Source organism: Schistocerca gregaria, chromosome 2 (genome assembly GCF_023897955.1).
Source record: "Schistocerca gregaria isolate iqSchGreg1 chromosome 2, iqSchGreg1.2, whole genome shotgun sequence".
Taxonomy (NCBI): Eukaryota; Metazoa; Arthropoda; class Insecta; order Orthoptera; family Acrididae; genus Schistocerca; species Schistocerca gregaria.
Window position 1 is genome coordinate 353,739,233 of NC_064921.1, and position 18,559 is coordinate 353,757,791.

At 37.8% G+C, this 18,559-nt stretch overlaps 1 protein-coding gene across 1 annotated transcript in view; it reads right to left on the minus strand.

Annotated features, from left to right (window-relative positions):
- Positions 1 to 18,559, minus strand: part of LOC126337044 (GRIP and coiled-coil domain-containing protein 2-like) — a 252,037-nt gene that overhangs the window by 105,678 nt on the left and 127,800 nt on the right. Inside the window, exons 10-12 of the mRNA XM_050001367.1 lie at positions 10,372 to 10,524; positions 4,085 to 4,356; positions 1,648 to 1,813 (exon numbers count right to left, since the gene is read on the minus strand). Coding sequence (XP_049857324.1) covers positions 1,648 to 1,813; positions 4,085 to 4,356; positions 10,372 to 10,524 — 591 coding nt within the window. The remainder of the gene's footprint in view (positions 1 to 1,647; positions 1,814 to 4,084; positions 4,357 to 10,371; positions 10,525 to 18,559) is intronic.

Below are 18,559 nucleotides of genomic sequence, written 5' to 3' on the forward strand. Positions count from 1 at the left end.
TGTCATGTAACTTTAGGAACACATTACTATTTGTTTATGTTTGCAACAAAAGGCCTGAGGCCGTGAGTACCAGCATGTAGCAACTGCTGTGTTGAAGTATGCAAAAGAGAGAGAGAGAGAGAGAGAGAGAGAGAGAGAGAGAGAGAGAGAGAGAGAGAGTTTTGTACATATGCCTGGGAGGTTGTCTGCAAAGGTAACAGGTCACACTGGTCTGGTGCATTTATCATGAAGAATGTTCCAATATGATTTTTTAATACATGTAGAGTTCTCAGTATGTTAATGGCACATGATCTTTAAAGCCATTAATAACTGTAACGATGAATATTTTATGACAATCGGATGGAACCGTTATAGTAAATATATCATTTTTTCTGTACTTGATGACTTCTTTGTTAAATTGTGTTCATTCGAAACCTTTCCTAACATAGCAGAACAAGGTCCTACCTCCAGTTCAAGTTCATGTGCCTGCCCCCTCTGCATACTGCACATTAGGTTAAGGACAAGTCTTTTATCCAATGAGAGGATAAGAGGGAGGAGCTTACAAACTGTATGTTTGCAACTGAATGATTTTTGTTTCAATCCTTGCTGGGAGTCCATCAGTCACCACTCAGGGCCAGCCCAAGCGATCTTCATCATGAACACTCTTCCGTCCGCATGGACTATGGTAGTGGGGGTCGTCATGGTGAGGGCAGAGGAGCAGTCACAGGTCAAAATGTTATTTACTTTCCTGATGACCCTCATACTAATATATTTTATCTTGATTTTGTGTTGATAGAAAATCAACAACAGAATATAATATGTATGGGAACAGATCACATTTGACAAATTAAAGAGGTGCTGACACATGAGAAGTATGTAGACAAAATGGATTATTGCTTATCTTTCGGTGAAGGCTGAGTGACCAATACATTAGCAATCAGTAATATGTTTCACTAGGGTCATGACATTTCCTTTGTACTGTTTTATAGCCTGTGGCACAAATATGCAGTAACAATTTCTCCTCCCATTTCTGTTTTTAGATACAGCTATTTCAGCCTTCAAGTCCAGCTAGCTATTTCAGCCTTCAAGTCTAGCTATTTCAGCCTTCAAGTCTAGCTATTTCAGCCTTCAAGTTTAGCTATTTCAGCCTTCAAGTCTGGTCCTATTCTGTATTCTGAAAAATACAATGGAAAATTAATTCTGAGGGTTTCCAAGGTAAACTGATGTGCATATTTTACTATTTTGATGGGCAAAATGGATTTTCAGTTGTAAACAGTTGTAAGGCATCCATAAGTCCAAGAGATTCTTTTACTGGTGAAGCATTACAATGAAGCAACCAAGTCCAATTATTAGCTTGTTGATACTTCTCTGAGCTATAATCTTAATGTTTTATTAATTCAGTTCTTTATCTTATATCGGTTGCCATCAGTCAAAGAAACATATATTTCATCTGTTAATTGCCTATCTGCTTTCTCCCGAAAACCAGCTCTACCCAAAAATGCCTCTTTTTAGGACAAGATGAAACTCTTTATCTGCAACTACACATAAAATTTAACTCAATTAACTACGCAGCAATTTTGTTATCACTGTCTCTTCCATCTTTTCAAAAACTGCCATAAATTTGATCCAGGAAAGTTGTACAGAAAATATTAATTGCTGATGGATTACCTCATAATCATCCATCTCCAATGTTAACAATGAGTTCTTCTTACACTCCTGCATACTCATTTCAAGAGCTTCCTTTGTTGCTTGGTGATTTGTTTCTTCCTCTGACAACTTCTGTTGGAGTTTGTTCAGTTGTTCTTGTAACTGAGACACTGTTATTTCTTTTTCTCTGAAAGCAAGGTGAAAATATTATTCACTGAAATTTCTCTCTTCAAAACCACAAAAGGCATCTCAGATAACAGGTTTTGTCCCACAGTAAAGCATATCTTAAACAGCAACAAAAACCAGTTATTATTTTATTCAAGATGCCTCGACTGCTTTGCAAATTTTTAGAACTATAGCAATGAAACACTACTGCAACCTGTCCTTAATGCATTTACTGATTCTTTTATCTGTCAGTAATTCTTATAATGTTTTTTATGACTACTGGAAGCATCCTGGAAGCCAACAAATGGTCATAGCATATGTAGATCAAAAGTATCTAGGATTGCTATTATTTAGAAGTCATATTCAACTACTGGACCACAATCATATGTCACCTTGTTGAGCTCATTCTTGGAATACTGCTAATACAGCAATGTTACGCAGCAATATTTAAGGCAATGCTGGATTTGGCCCTGTTATCCACTGATCACAAACATATTGGATTTGGACTATAAGTCTCAGTATCTTCATCAAAAATAAAGGAAAGAAGATAGGTGTTTAATTTCTCATAGACAATAAGGTCATTGAAGATTCAAAAGCAGCTCAGATTGGTCACAGAAAGTGGAAGAATTTGGGGATTTCTTTCTGAAGAAACAGTCCATCACGGATCTTACGTTTTTTATATATTTATGGTGTAACCACTGGTCCCATTTCTCAGTTTCAATGAAAATAGTCCCAACAGGGAACACAAATTTTACACAAAACAATGAAAAGCAAACCTATCACAGAGTGATGTTAGCAAAAACGTAATCTAAAGAACCCACAACAAGTTAATAACTGAACAGATCACTAGTTATTTTGATATGTCATTAATGCTCAATGATGATGATAGCTACAATGTAAAAATATTGTGAAGCCATTATGAATCTTCCATCATGACTTAAAGCTTATCCTGTTATAAGTCTCCCTGACACATCAAACTAAAGCATGATAGCTTATGCTATCGAAATCACCTGATGATGTTACAAGATGCCGTGAAGAACTGTTGCAAAAGCTGCCCAAAAGGATGTTTGCTTCATGACAATGTATATCATTACCACCCTTGTATGGTGTAATATCTTAGTTTCAGATTCTGTTATTAGCCTAGGTTGAAGTTATGTAGCTCAACCATTGAAAATTAAAAAAAAAACTGGAGCCAAAAATGAAAATATTTACTTCTTATATTTTGGAACTGACTGAAAAATATTTACTTATATTTTGGAAACCACTGCATAAAAATTTTCAAGAATAATTAATGATGCTAGGATTTTTTTACTGCACTTTTTAAAGTAGCTATGTGAGATCCACTGTGCACTGTTATGATTTTGGATTGTACACCTCTTTTCTCAATCGATCTTATGTTCAGGAGTCAAGTATTTGGCTAACAAGACTATCAAACAGATCATACAAATTACAGTGATCTCACCATATAGTGGAGATGCTGAGTCGAAGATAGGTACAACAAAAAGACTAACAATTAAAGCTTACGGCCATTAAGGCCAACACTAGACACACATACACGCGTGCACGCTTGTGGGCGGGCGGATGGATGGACCCCCCCCCCCCCCCCCCCCCCCACACACACACACGTGAGCGCGCAACTCACACATACAATTGCAGTCTCAGGCAACAGAAACCACACTACCTACCTGCAACTAAGCATCACCGCTGTATGGGGAGTAGCAACTTTCCTTCTCATAATATTGTTACATTCTATCCTGGATTTTCGATTGTTTGAAATTGCGGTGATCTCTTATTTCAATTGCCCTAAGGGCTCCATCACTATGGATGTGTGCTGCTACAAACAGAGTTTTCTGTATGACCGTCCAAGATTTAGGTGGCGTACCACGAAAACTTTTTACAAACATAATAGACTGTGTACCTTCTTCTTTTCTACCTCTCCTCTGGCCAATGGTCAACATAAACTGGACAAACAAACTTTACAGTGCATCACTGCAAACTTGTGGGATCTTTACATCACCTTGGGCAGTGTGTGAATGCAGCGAGATCCTTCAAAATCTACATTTTATTACAACAGTAGTAGGGCTCATAGATTTACAGCCAGTTTTCTGATAAAGAATGTGCTTCTACAGACCAGTGGTTTAACAATTTATATCATGAGACAACTGTGAGTGAAACTGTTCTCATAGAAAATAAACGATTTAAAATTTCATACTTAGTATAAATTCCTTTTTTACTACATTAGTAATCAACAAAGTAGTCATTTAATGACAGTTACATAAATTTTATTTCTCACCTGTAACTATTATTCTGTAACTCTACCTCCTTTCTCAAATTTTTCAGTTGATTAGTTTGTTCCTTCCATGTTCGTTCCAGGGTCAACTTTTCACTACTACAGGAATCTAGAAGTTTCTCCACATTTAGTTTTTCCTCAAGACACTGTTCTAGATGTTTCCTTAGCTTTTCTAAGTCTGCCAGAGCAGTGTCTTGATTCTTCTTAGCTTTGCTCATTTCAGCTTTCTGTTGCTCTAGTGTGTCTTGTAACTTGTCGTACTCCTGTTGAAGAGTCTGCAAAGAAAAGAAGCTTTACTAACAAAAATGACTGACATGACCTTATTGTTGTAATGATGTAGTGTAGCAAGCAGTCTGACTTCTTCTCATAGAGTAGAGCTTCCTCAGCACCTCAGTAAGTTTGTCTGTTACGTACATATGTGATTCCAGTTTGATTTTGGCCATTCTTATCAAAAAGCTACACCATAAACACATGTAAGCTGGAAAATGGCATGGGTAGTCCTGGGAGTAGTTCAGTCTTTTCTGTTGCATGTTCTGTTGGTGGTAAGTGTGGAATAAGTGGTAGTGGTTGAGTGCATGGGACAAGCTTTACAGTGGTATGAACTCAGGGATAGGACTGGTGGTCTGGGAATCTCATACAGTGAAATGAAACAGTTTTGAATATTTGTTCCTTCTTTCCTTCTTTTATTGGTGACTTAAGTATTTACTTTTCTATGTCTTAGTTTCTTCCTTTTTTTCTCTTTTTAACTTCCCTATTTGACATTTTCTTCTATTCCATCTTTATATCGTACTATCTTACTCCAGCTTCAAATTGATGATAGCAGTGTTCACTTCGGACTACAGGTTATGCTTTTAACTAGATTTTTGCTTCCTTTCCTCCACAGGTAAGGTGGATCGCTCATAACTCAAGAGGACCTGTTGACCAACCATTTTCTCTTTTTTACCCTAAAAGGAGGAACATGAGATTCTGAAAGGTAAGAGCACTAGTCTTGATTTTTAAATGTATCTATCGGCTCTATGGTAGTTGAATGTTCTTATTTTCAAATAAGAACATTCCATCTCTCAATTGGAGGGGGTGTAGGGAATAGTAATTAATAGAGGGCATTCAACAAGTACTGCAACAGATTTTATTGTGCAACACGGTGGAATATTCCCGCTTCAGCCCCTATAGTTTTATGAAGTTCTGATAAATGGTAGTGCTGTACATAGCCCTCAAAATGGTGTCTGTAACAGGAGTGTGTTCCAGTCAGGGAACTGTCAGTGAGTTTCTTTTGGCAGAGCTTCGTCGATATTCGTAGGTGCTTGCAGAATGTCCATGGATACCTGGCAAAGAACAAAAGCAAGACAAGTTGTCGGGCGAGCATTGTGAGTCATTAGGTGAGGTGTTTGTCATCATTGCAACAAGGTCACCTAAGGCTGTTGGTTGGTTGGTTTGGAGGAGGAGAGCAAACAGCAAGGTAATCGGTCGCATCAGATTAGGGAAAGATCAGGAAGGAAATCCCTTTCAAAGGAACCATCCTGAAATTTACATGAAGCTATTTAGGGAAATCACGGAAAACCTAAATCAGTATTGCTGGACGTGGGTTTAAACCATTGTCCTCCTGAATCAAGAGTCCAGTGTACGTAAAGCTGTCTGATCTTATGCGTGCCAGCCACACACAACTGTGACTCCTGCAATGTTGGAATGTGCACAGACTCTCATTCAGTGGAGCACAATAAAACACCTGACTGCACTACTGGATGTCTCTTTGGTAGTACTAATACACTCGTCAACCAGTTGTGGTACTCAAGGTGTGTAACTACTGGATTGTTTGCAGTCAAACCTGAGATCACAAAGAGCAATGAAGGACCATCTGTGCAGGATTGCTTGCACATTATGAGGCTGATCACAACTTTCTTTCTTTCTTAACATCATCACAGGTGATGAAACATGGGTTCATCATTTTGAACCAGAAACAAAACAGCACTTCATGGAGTAGTACCATACCACCTCTCCTCCAAATAAGAAGTTCATAGTTGCACCAGCTTCAGCCAGTCATGGTGACAGTCTCTTGAAACTCTGAAGAGATTATTCTGTTTGATATTATCCCTTATGGTGCTATGATGAAACCAGATGTATATTGTGCTACCTTCAGGAAATTGAAGCAATGACTTCAGTGAAACAATGAGTTCAGCATGTTTTTTGTCACAAAAATACAAATGAGATTCTCCTTCCCCATGACAACGCAAATTCCTTTGGGCTCTTCTTCCTCATCCACCCTATAGCCCAGATCTTGCACCTTCTGACTTCCATCTGTTTGGCCCAATCAAGGACACACATTGCGGAAAGCAGTACAAGAATGATGGGGAGGTTACTGAAGCAGCAAAACGTCATCTCTGACATCGACCAGTAGAGTGGTACCATGCAGCATACTGGCACTTCCAGTAAGATGGCATAAGGCTGTCACATTGAATGGAGATTATGTTGAAAAATAGGGTTTTGTAGCCAAAGGAGTGGGGACTAAGAGGGTGTATTGGAATTCCAAATAAAACCATCCTGTTTTCAGAAAAAAGATGTGTTGCTTTACTTGCTAAACGGTCCTCATACTTTTATTCTGACAAAGTTAGCACTGAGTTTATACTTCTCTCATTATGACACACTATGTGATCAAAAGCATCCGGACACACCCAAAAACATGCGCTTTTCATATTAGGTGCCTGCCAGTTACTCCATATCAGCGACCTTGTGAGAGAGCAGAATGGGGCACTCCGCAGAACTTCTGGACTTCGAACATTGTCAGGTTACTGGGTGTCTCTTGTGTCATATGTCCGTATGCAAGATTTCCACACTCCTAAACATCCCTAGATCCACTGTTTCCAATGTGATAGTCAAGTGGAAATGTGAAGGGACACATACAGCACAAAAGCGTACAGGTCAACCTCGTCTGTTGACCGACAGATACTGCCAACAGTTAAAGAGGGTCATAATGTGTAATAGGCAGACATCTATCCAGACCATCACACAGGAATTCTGAACTGCATCAGGATCCACTTCATGAAGGTTAGGCAGGAGGTGAGAAAAATGTGGATTTCATGCTCGAGCAGCGGCTCATAAAACACACATCACGACGGTAAATGGCAAACAATGCCTTGCTTGGTGTAAGGAGTTTAACATTGGACGACTGATCAGTGGAAAAATGTCGTATGGAGTCAGAAATCATGGTACACAATGTGGCGTCCGATGGCAGGGGGTGGTTTTGGCGAATGCCCAGTGATCATCATCTGCCACGGTGTGTAGTGCCAACAGTAACATTCGGAGGCAGTGGTATTATGGTGTGGTCGTGTTTTTCATGGAAGGGGCTTGCACCACTTGTAGTTCTGCATGGCACTATCACAGACAGGCCTACACTTCAGTTTTAAGCACCTTCTTGTTTCCCACTGTAGAAGAGCAATTCAGGGATGGAGACTGCTTCTTTCAACACGATCAAGCACCTGTTCGTAATACACGGCCTGAGGCAGAGTGGTTACACGACAATAACATCCCTGTAATGGACTGGCCTGCACAGAGTCCTGACCTGAGTCCTTTACGATGCTTTTGGGATGTTTTAGAACACCGACTTCTTGCCAGGCCTCACCGACAGACATCGATATCTCTCCTCTGTGCAGCACTACGTGAAGAATGGGCTGCCATTCCCCAAGAAACCCTCTAGCACCTGACTGAACGTATGCCTGCGAGAGTGGAAGCTGTCATCAAGGCTAAGGGAGGGGGGCAACACTTTATCCAATTCCAGCATTACTGATGGAGGGCGCCATGAACTTGTAAGTCATTTTCAGCCAGGTGTCTGGATACTTTCGATCACACAGTGAACGACAATTAATTCCTCCACTTTAATCAATACAAAAGACCAAGTCATTATATACCACCACAGAAGTAGAACCTCTTCAGACCATCTTATGCCCTGATACTACATATATAATGTATGAATTATGAGGGATAGTTTTCTCATAACTTAAAAAACAGAAGACACAATGTGCACTGACACACGCAAGTAACAACAGCACTTTTGACTACTTGTTTGCATCACATTTTGCATAAACTGGCTATTTCATTTTTTTTCTTTCGCTCTGTTTTTAGTAATCAACTTATATTCCAGTTGTAATTTAGACAAATATTATTAAAGAACCAATAGTCTGAATAGTAAACGAATACCAAATTGAGGGTTGAGCATGTGGAGAAGATGGAAAACAATTGGCAGAATTTACACTGACAAGAGTACAATTTTATGATCACCAAAAATGAAACAATATAGAAATAAACACTGATATAACATTTCTGCTTACCAGGCAGCCAAAGAAACATATACTAAACTATGTTATGGAAAGCAACCAGCAACGGTACGGACTGCATCTGTTTTACAGTTATAAAATCTTTTACAAGTATCAACTGCATTTCCCATAGAAATACCATACATATGCAAATAATTCATGCATATTATTTCCTGAATTTAAGGACGAAAAACTGGGCTGCACATATTAATTGTAAAGGGGTGCGCATATTCATTGTAATAAGGCTGGTACTGCTCTGCCTCCAACAATACACAATACATTACACAACAGAGTTGCTCTCACCTTAGTCTGTAATGCGTCAGCAGCCCAACAGAAGTGATATATTAACCACATGTTAAGTTGTTAATTATGGTTACAACCTGTCATTATTGCTTGTGCACAGCTAAAGAAAATGTTTTATTGAAGAAGTGAGAACATTGGAAACCACTTAGCAGGAAGAAAGTACGATATGAGTGAAGGTTGTATTCGCGACAAGTAAAAAAACAAAACACAGCTTCCAGAAATGAATGGCAATCATCAGGCATTTCGTGGCCAAAAGTGAAGCAGCTTGGCCTTTTAAAAAAAAAAAAAAAAAAATACTCTGCAATTATGTAGATGAGAAGTGACAACACGGATACATGGTGACTAGTGGAATGTGCCAACTCTAAGCAGAAAGCAGGTTTAGTAATATAACAACAACCTTATCAAAGTCTTTACTGACAGACAGTAAGTTACCCAGCTACATCTTCATCTACATTTCACTATTAACTGCCTGGCACAGGGTTTATCAAACCACTTTCAAGCTATTTCTCTACTGTTTCACTTGAACGGTGTGTGGAAAAAAACAAACTCTTAAACCTTTCTGTATGAGCTCAGATTTCTCTTATTTTATTACAATGATCATTTCTCCCTATGTAGGTGGGTGCCAACAAAATATTTCTTCATTTGGAGGAGAAAGTTGGTGATCAAAATTTTGTGACAAGGTCCTGCTACAGTGAAAAACGCCTTTGTTTTAATGATTGCCATCCGAATTTGAGTATCATATCCATGTCACTGTCTGCCCCATTTCAAAATACTGTAAAACAAGCTCATCCACAAACAGGTCTTCCTTGCCATCTCCTACTCTGACACCAGTAAGCTTGTTAACCAGATACTGACAAGTGGTCCTTGATCATTCAGTATCATCCTGGCCTTGAAAAGCTCAGTCACATCCTTCACTAAGGCTCTAATACCTCTCATCATGCCGTGAGATGAGAGGTAACTTACCCAAAATCGTACCCTTATTACCCGTAGTAGTGCTCTGCTGTCCACCCAACTTAAAGGGTCCTGCATTCCAAGGGTCATTCACTTGTGGTCAACCCATCTCTTGTGATCAACCCAGGTGCAAAGCCTGTCCCATACACTCACTCACCACCTCCTAACACAGTTCAGTCACACACAGACATTTCACAATAAAAGGCAGAGTCACGTGTGAAAGCAGCTATATTTTATATCAGGTGTGCTGCAATTATTGTACAGCATTCTATGTAGGCATGACAAGTGACCAACTGTCTACGTGCATGGGTGGCCCCCACCCAGCTGTGGCAAGCCACAAACTCGACCATACAGTTGCCAAACATGCCACACACTTCAACACAAATTACTTCAAAGAGCTGCTTCACTATGCGAGCCGTTTGGGTACTCCCTTCCAGCACTACGGTTGCCACTGCAATAGTGCTGCAACCAGAAAAGCCATCAAATGTGAAATATGTTGTGTAACAGGCTTTTGGTGGCAAAAATTTCACAGGTGCTGACATTCATCACAAAATTTGTGGCATACACAAACCAAGTGTGACAAGTAAATGTGTGTAAAGGACGGGTGCTAAAGATGACGATGGAAGTGACCGCCCACTTTAGCAGGAACACAGCTATGGTGAGTAAAAGAATGTACTATGGAACAGTAGTAGGGTATTCTTACATTCAGTGAAATATTACAATTAAAATTACCTGAAGATGTTTTGCTTGTGCCGACATCTGTGTGACACACGCTTGAAGTTCTTGTTTATCAGTTAACAGTTTATTGCGTTCAGCTTCCAGCTGAGTCAGGTGGGCTGTAAGCTCCGCCACACGTTTCTTCAGCCTCACCGCAACTGTCCGCAGCTACTGACACCACAGAAAAGAAAAGTACTCAGCAGGTAATTTATTCTCCACTCGTTTTAAATTTTATAGGCTTCTCTGGAGTAGTTAATTTGTACCAATGTACCCTTAAGCAAATACAGAACAATATTAGTGGCTGCATCCAAGTTTTTTCTGCAAGACTGTTGATGATTGTATATGTCATAACAAAAGCCTCATGATATGCGATAGCAAAACTCATCATTCACAAGATATAATTGGAAGTAGAAGAAAATCAAAAACTGATGACACATAAATCTTCTCATAGTAAATATCTGATTCAAAGACCTGATACCTGTACAGATGTTGTTAACAAAATTAGTGGAACCTCTTAGCTTTTATGGCCCTGATCAGTCACCATACAAATGTTTAAGTGTCACAACAATATAGAAAGCATGGCTTGCTACTCACCACATGGAGATAGGTGGTGCCGAGTCATAGTGAGGCACAATGAAATGAATGCTAGAAAAATTTAAGTTTTCAGACAAAGCCCACCTTCAGAAGTAGAAACCACATACAGAGTCACCCAAACAGAACTCTCACACACATGGCCACAGTTTCCAGGTGCCAAGACCCGACTGTCACTGGCTATGCAGAATGAATGGTGCACTGGGAGACATAAGTCACCATATTTAGACTGTCAGTCAATGCTGCAGAATGCCACTTCATGCAGCATAATGTCTAACCCAATAACTCATTCCAGAAACGCAATCCCCTTTGGGTACAAAAGTTAAGCAGTTTACTCTCTATAAATATATCCATACAGGGTTCATGCCACTAGGCCTTAGTTTTTGAAAAAAATCGAGGTAAATTGTTTGAGCAGCTTACTACTTTCAATAGGAGAATTAACCCAGCATTTAGAGCAATTGTTTACCAAGCAAGGTCTTTGTATGTTCAAATACCTTTGCTTCCATTCCCTCCTGCAGCCTCCCTCCCCCCCCCCCCCCCCCCCTTTCCACCAGAAATTGGATAATTAAACATATTTCATAAAATTGTAGAGTACCTCTACTTTGTGCAATAATTACAGGATAATATCACAATATAGGTAAGAACAGTATGTGGTAATGGATAATGATAATGCATATTGTTTCATATTATCATTGAGACAGTCTTCTAACGTTCACTAATTATGAACTGTGTGTTTACACAGACAGAGTACAAATTTCTTTTCTGGTGAGTATTGGGCAAAAGAATTTTTTCATGCACCAAAATACATTCAAAGTACATTTCATTAATTAAGCATGGTACTGAAGATTTGTGTGTTTTTGTATACTATTAGGATATTTACCATCAAATGCACGGTCAATAAAAAAATTCAGGAAGCAGCACTGATACGAACCACATGCATTCTGAATAAATACATGTTTTCAAAACTGGGTCCTAGTGCCTTCAACCATTTTACAATAGTTAGTGATCGCCAAACAATGCTTTAACGCACACTGAAATTGATGTATCGTCTGTTGTACTCTCTCCTTGTCATGATTCAGTAGTATAACCACATAAGAAAACCTCATAGTTCCTGCAGCTTTTGTTGTGTAGATTGAGTAATCACCTTTGGTAATCTTTGGTGGAATTTATTATTACTACATATTTTATCATAATAATAGAAATAATACAAGTTTCTTTTCTGGTGACTACTGGGCCAAAGAAGTTTTACAGGCACCAAGGTACATTTTCTTCATTAACCACGGTACTGATGATTTGTGACTCTTTGTATACAGTCATGATAGTGCATTGGTTGGTAAATCTCAAGACAAAATTCAGGAAGAGACAATGACACAAAACAATACTAGGATCATGTTACAACTTCCTCTCCTTTCTTTGCTGTTTACTACCTTTTCACTATTCCTCCATCAGCTCACCATGTTGTCTTTTACTTCCTTCTGTCCATGTGATTCTTGATTTCTTTTTTCTTCTGCTTTTCATGCCTTCTAAATTTAGTGTTGTAGTCTATGAAGATTTTTTTCTGGTACTTCCAAATCTTTAATGTTATTTCTTTCTAGTTATTTTCTTCTTTCTGTAATCCATGCTACTGCCAATTTCTTTTTTCAAAGATACAGGGATATTTGTTTTATTAGCTTGTTACCATTCATTCAATATGGTGTCCAAAGAAGATTAATCTTCACTTTGACATTACTTCTGATATTTTCTCTATATCTTTGTAGATCTCCTTATTACTTCTCATCTGTTTTTTCTATTGCACTCATTATTTTTCTAATAATCTGCCTTTCAAGTACTTTTGTTCCATCCTGTTTGTAGTTCACTGTTAGCATTCACATGTATATTAACATTCTAGCCATACAACTGTGAAGCAGTGTTTTGCTCTTTAGACTTGCAATTATTGTTACACCATATGCTCTTTCTATTTTATTAACTCTAACATCAGTTGCAAATTTTCCTATTCTAATCTACTGTAAAGTTTCTCTTACATGATTGAATTTATTAACTCACTCTATTTTAATTATTTGTTTTTGTGTGTATTTTGGTGTATGTTTCATATTAGTAATGAATTTTGTTTTTTATTTTCCAGGTTAAATTTACAGGCCAGTTCCATTTGCTACTTTTTCCAAAAGATTTATTTGAGTATTAACTGTTTCTACCAGATTTTCTGATAGTATTGCAAAAACATTCGCAAAAGACATGCATTTTAGTTTCATTCCATTTGCTTTTCTTCTCAGAATTATTGGTTCCATTTTGTGAATTTTTAGTTCCAAATTCCAGATTCTTAGAATTTTTAAAGTAGTTAAACAGTAAAGTTAATAAGTCACCCCCTTCTCCAACAGCAGTAGTTGCTTCAAATGCCTGGGATATATTTGGCATAAATTTAGAGTTAAGTTTGCTAATTTTCCTTTAACACCAAATTCTCCAAGATTTTATCTATTGTTTCTCTGTCTACCAAATCGAATAACTTTTTCAATCAAAAAATGATAATATTACAGGTTTTCAGGATCACATTCTGTGGCAAATTACTGATTTTAAGTGAAATATGTTCTGTGTATAATCTTCAGTTTTGAAAACCATCTTGGTATTCTCCCAGGGCTTTTGTATAAAGTTCTTCAGTTCAGTTCAGTAGAATGTATGGCAGTATTTTGTATGTCACTGGTAGAAGTGACACTCCTCTGTAACTGTTGACTTTTGTTTGTACTCGTTTTTATGCTTATAATCTTCAATTCTAACCGTTTCAATAGTTCTGCTGTAATGAAATCTTCACCACTTGCTTTATTGTTTTTGGGCGTTTTTATGGCTACACAAATTCCTATCTCTATTAGTGGGAAATTTTGTTCAAGATTTTCTGGTGTGACTGTAATCGACACAGTGAAATGTAACTCTGTGAAAGTTACCTGTTTAACGTTTCCACTGTGACTGGTATTAAAAAATATATGTAAATGCACTCAGGGAAGCTTCCTTTGTGTGATGCTAAATAAATAATTAGCCTGGCATGATCATGAGTACACAAGAATCAACTCAATCATTATTTCAACTTTACTGCAGCTATTTAAATACATTTTCTTGTGGCAAATTCACCACCGAACGACACTGGTATATAAATATTGTGTGTGGCAGTGAAAATACCACCTTTCTGGTGAAGAAGATAAAAATATACGGTTTTTGCAAGTGTAGTTCCAATTTATTAGTGCAAATATTAGCAACAAAGAGAAAAGTATAACTACATTTTGGAACTGCTTGCTACTGAAGTTGCTGAGCTAATTTCAAATGTCAATGTACAAATCATCATAAGCTTCCCCATGTACAGACTTAGAAACAAGCTTTACCTTAGAATATGAACAATCAGAGTCACATGAAGTTAAAAAATTGCTACCCAATGTAGAACTAGGACAGAAAAAGCCATCTACTTTGTTCAGAGAGATGTGTGTTCTTGCCAGAATGCAAGGGACTGGTTATTTTCTATGAACCATATTTCTTCAACGACTTACCAACTAATGCATATTCTATACTATCAACTAGTCGAGATGTAAATCTCGAGGCAATCGTTTCTATAGCTGACAAAATCGTAGAGATTACAATGCCAAGTTAGTTTGTATATAGTACAGAAACTAGTTTGTCTTCATCTCAAGATGACGAACTTTCGCACCTGGAAAGACAGCTTGCAAAACTAATGACACAGATTCAGGAAGCAGATTGAAATCATGCATAATGCACAGAAACACTCCAGGTGCTCGTATCATTATACATTCAAAAACAATGCGACAAAGTGCAGACTGCAATGTTAGTTTATTTCTCAACAGCCAACTAATGGTCATGAGGAAAACTACTATGCTAACCACTTGGCAAGGCACAGAGTGAAGAGCTGTAGCATCACAGATTGAGAAGGCAGAATCATCTCTTCACTTGTTCATAATGATTAGCAAAACATATCTTCAATATTTGGTTGATTCTGGCCAGACATTTCCATAGTGCTGGCAAAAATATTAGACCACCAAAGTATTATGAAAAAGCAACTTTATGCCGTAAATGCTTCTTTAATACACAGATATGGTAAAAACTACAGAACCTTGAAATAGGCTTTCAGTGCAGATTTACATGGCCATTTCTTCTTGCAGATGTTTCCCAGCCAATTACTGGTGTTGATTTTTTGAGTCATTATGGTCTGTTGCTTGATGTTAAGTCAAAAAAATTACTTGACTAAGAAACTTTAATCATTAGTACAGGCTCTGCAAATGTACCTACTGACAGTTTAGGGTTTTTGATTGACTTATAGCACAAATTTAGAGACTTGCTAAAGAGAGATTCTAACATTCGCATGAAGAAACCTAATCCGGTACTATGTTTACAAGATTTCCACTGCCAATTCACCAAGTGAAAGATATTCTCTTAAAACTGATCTTATCTGAGCATATCTCCACATTCATGTTGCACCAAAGGACGTGTCTCAAACAGCTATTATCAAATTATTTGGACTTTTTGAAGATGCCATTTGGCCTACAGAGTGCAGCACAAACATTCCAATGATTTTGAATGATTTGCCTTCTGTTTATTCCTAATTAGATGATATTCTCATTGCTTCAACATCAGATGAAAAACATACAACGCATCTGCAACAGCTGGACAAATTCCATCTTAACATTAGTGTAGGGAAATGCATTTTTGAATAGAAAGAGATACCATTCTTGTATCACATCAAGTAATTTCAACATTAAAGGGAAGGTCTTCCCACATCCTACAATAGCAGAAAAACTATGCCATATTTTAGAACTGGTGAATTTCTACACATGCATGTTACAACATACTGTATAAATCACATAACCTTTGTTTAACTTGTTCAAGAACACCAAGAGGAAGGGTAATCATCCTGTTATATGGACTGAGACAAAACTGCTCAGAAATGAAAAGAAGAAATGGCTAATGAAACTCAGCCTGGTCATCTCACAGCAGATATTACTTTAATTTTGATGGCTGATGCTTAGGAATATGTTACAGGAGTTTCTCTGCGCCAATTGCAAGAAGGAACATCTGTGATTTTCTCAAGGTCTCTTGCTGACACACAATGTAACTATTTTCCCTATGAATTTAAATTGTTGGCAGCGTACCTGGCAGTCAAACACTTTCGTTCTCATTTGAAGGACAGAGAATTCAAAAATATTCACAGATTACAAGCCATTGACATTTGCCTATAAACAGTGCCTTGAAAACGCACACAGGCAAGTGTGCCATCTGGGATTTCTCAGTCAGTTCATCACATATGTTTGATAAGATACTGGAGGAGTGAACACTGTTGCTGATACATGTTCCAGAGTTGCAGACATCATGTTGCCTGCCAGCAAGTCATATAAAGATATTGCTAAGCCACAAATCAATGATTCAAAAATGGCCGAAGTGAAGAATTTAGACTCCTGTTCCTCAGCAACTGCAACAATATTGTTACCTGATAGATCACAGCTATGCTTCAGATGAGCTCCAGCCATACCTTTCTTCAGCTTACTGACAGCAAGTCTTCCACGCACAACATGACTTGGCTCACTCTGGGATCGAAGACACAGTGGACTTGATTCAAAAGCACTTTATTTGGCCTTCACAGAAATAATATGTAAAGGTGTGGGCAAAAATGTGTTTGCTGCGAACGAGCAAAAATTTAAAAACATATGACCAGTGCTCATGGAGCTTTCAATGAATCTCACAGTCACTTCCTGTCATATCTGTGTTGATTTAATGGGACCATTAACTTACTCTCATGACTTCATCTATCCCTTAACAATGACTGAAGAGTCTACATGTTGGCCGGAGGCAGTTCCACTGAGGGGCATCTCTGCATAAAGTGTTGCCAGTATTCTCTTATTATCATATATCACACAGTTTGGAGTCACCATTGACACAGAATGAAGTTAAGTGTCAACTGATCACTCCTCTTACAAAGATCCACAGTATACACCACATCAAAACTGCTGGTTACCATCCATTGTTCAACGGTTGCATTGCAACATGAAGACAGCATTAAGGGTCCCGGAATTTCAGATGACTGAGTTGACAACTTACCAACAATTTTAATGGGTCTCAATGCTCGTGATTCCAGAACATAACACCACCACTGCCAAAATGACTTGTAGCACGACAACTAGACTTCCAGCTGATTTCTTTAATCCTACTCCACTGGAGTGTGACATTCAACCTGACACATCAAATGGCCTCATTTAATTATTGACATTACACTATGTCTGCCTTCATATATCCAGAACCCATGATTTTTACACATGTATTCATAAGACATGAGGCATGAGGCATGGAAGAAACCTCTACAACTTATCTATGATGGACCATATCTGCTACATTCACACTGCAAATTCTCTGTTACTGAAATACCTCATGGTCACAAAAAAATCTCTGTTAATAGACTCAAGCCACCATTGATGCTGAAGAATCCATGGCAGCTCAGTTCCAATCACCAAAACTACGGCACGTCATCAGGCAACCAAAAGAACTACATGTTCTGGATGTACAGTGCACTTCCCAAAGAAATACCTCAATTTTATCACTGGGGAGGGAATAACATGTGGCTGTAACGGATACAGTGAAATGTAAAATCTATAAAAATTATAGATACACAGTGGAGTACTTAGTCTTTTGTTCATCTGTTTACAGCCTCCACTGCAACTGATATTAAAAAATACATGTGTGTGCATTCACGGGTAGTATCCCTTGTGTAGTGCTAGATAAATAATTATTTTTACTAGAACCCACACTGGTATTGCTGGAAATTCTAATTCAGCTATAGAAACTGGACAGTTTAAGAGCCTGTCAAAATATTTTCCTAGTATTTCAAATATTTTGCTAATATTTCACAATTTTCTTTGTTATTTGATCCTATTTGCTTGCATTTCTATCAGGTGAGATTTCTCATAGGTTCTTTTGATTTCCTGGACAATTTTTACTGATTTCTGTGTGTTGTGGTTTTTTTTTAACATCTTCATTTCCTCTACTTTTGAGTTCTTAGTTCTAATACTCCTTCACATTCCTCAATCCACTAAGTTGTCTTTTTATTCTGGGCCAACCCTAATGTTCTCTTTGCTGCTTTAATAATTTGTGCCTTGTGTTCACACCAAAGACCCTTTTTTTTTAGTTGTTGTTCTCTAAATTGTTGTACATTTTCTACTGTCAAATTGGGTCTACTGGAGTTGTACCTGATTACTTTCTATGTTTTCTTTTTTGTTTTAGATGGTAAAAATCTTTATTTTAACCTTGAGAGAGATATTCCTTTTGAATACAACTACATGATCCTAGATTTGGATTTAAAGATATCTAAATTTTGACTTTTCTTGGTAGTTTGTGGACACGTGTGGATATGAGATTTAGTTGGAACATATTAAATATATTGATCAGTCTTCCACAATTTCTGTTTGTTCTTGAGTGCTCTGCATATCCACCTACAATATTCTTTATTATTATTATTTTCATCATCATAATAATAATTTTTTGTTGTAGTCAGAGTATGTGGTATGGTAGGCTAATAGGGTATGTTGCCGCCAGTTTTATCACACTAGCCACCATAAGTTACACTTACTTTTTA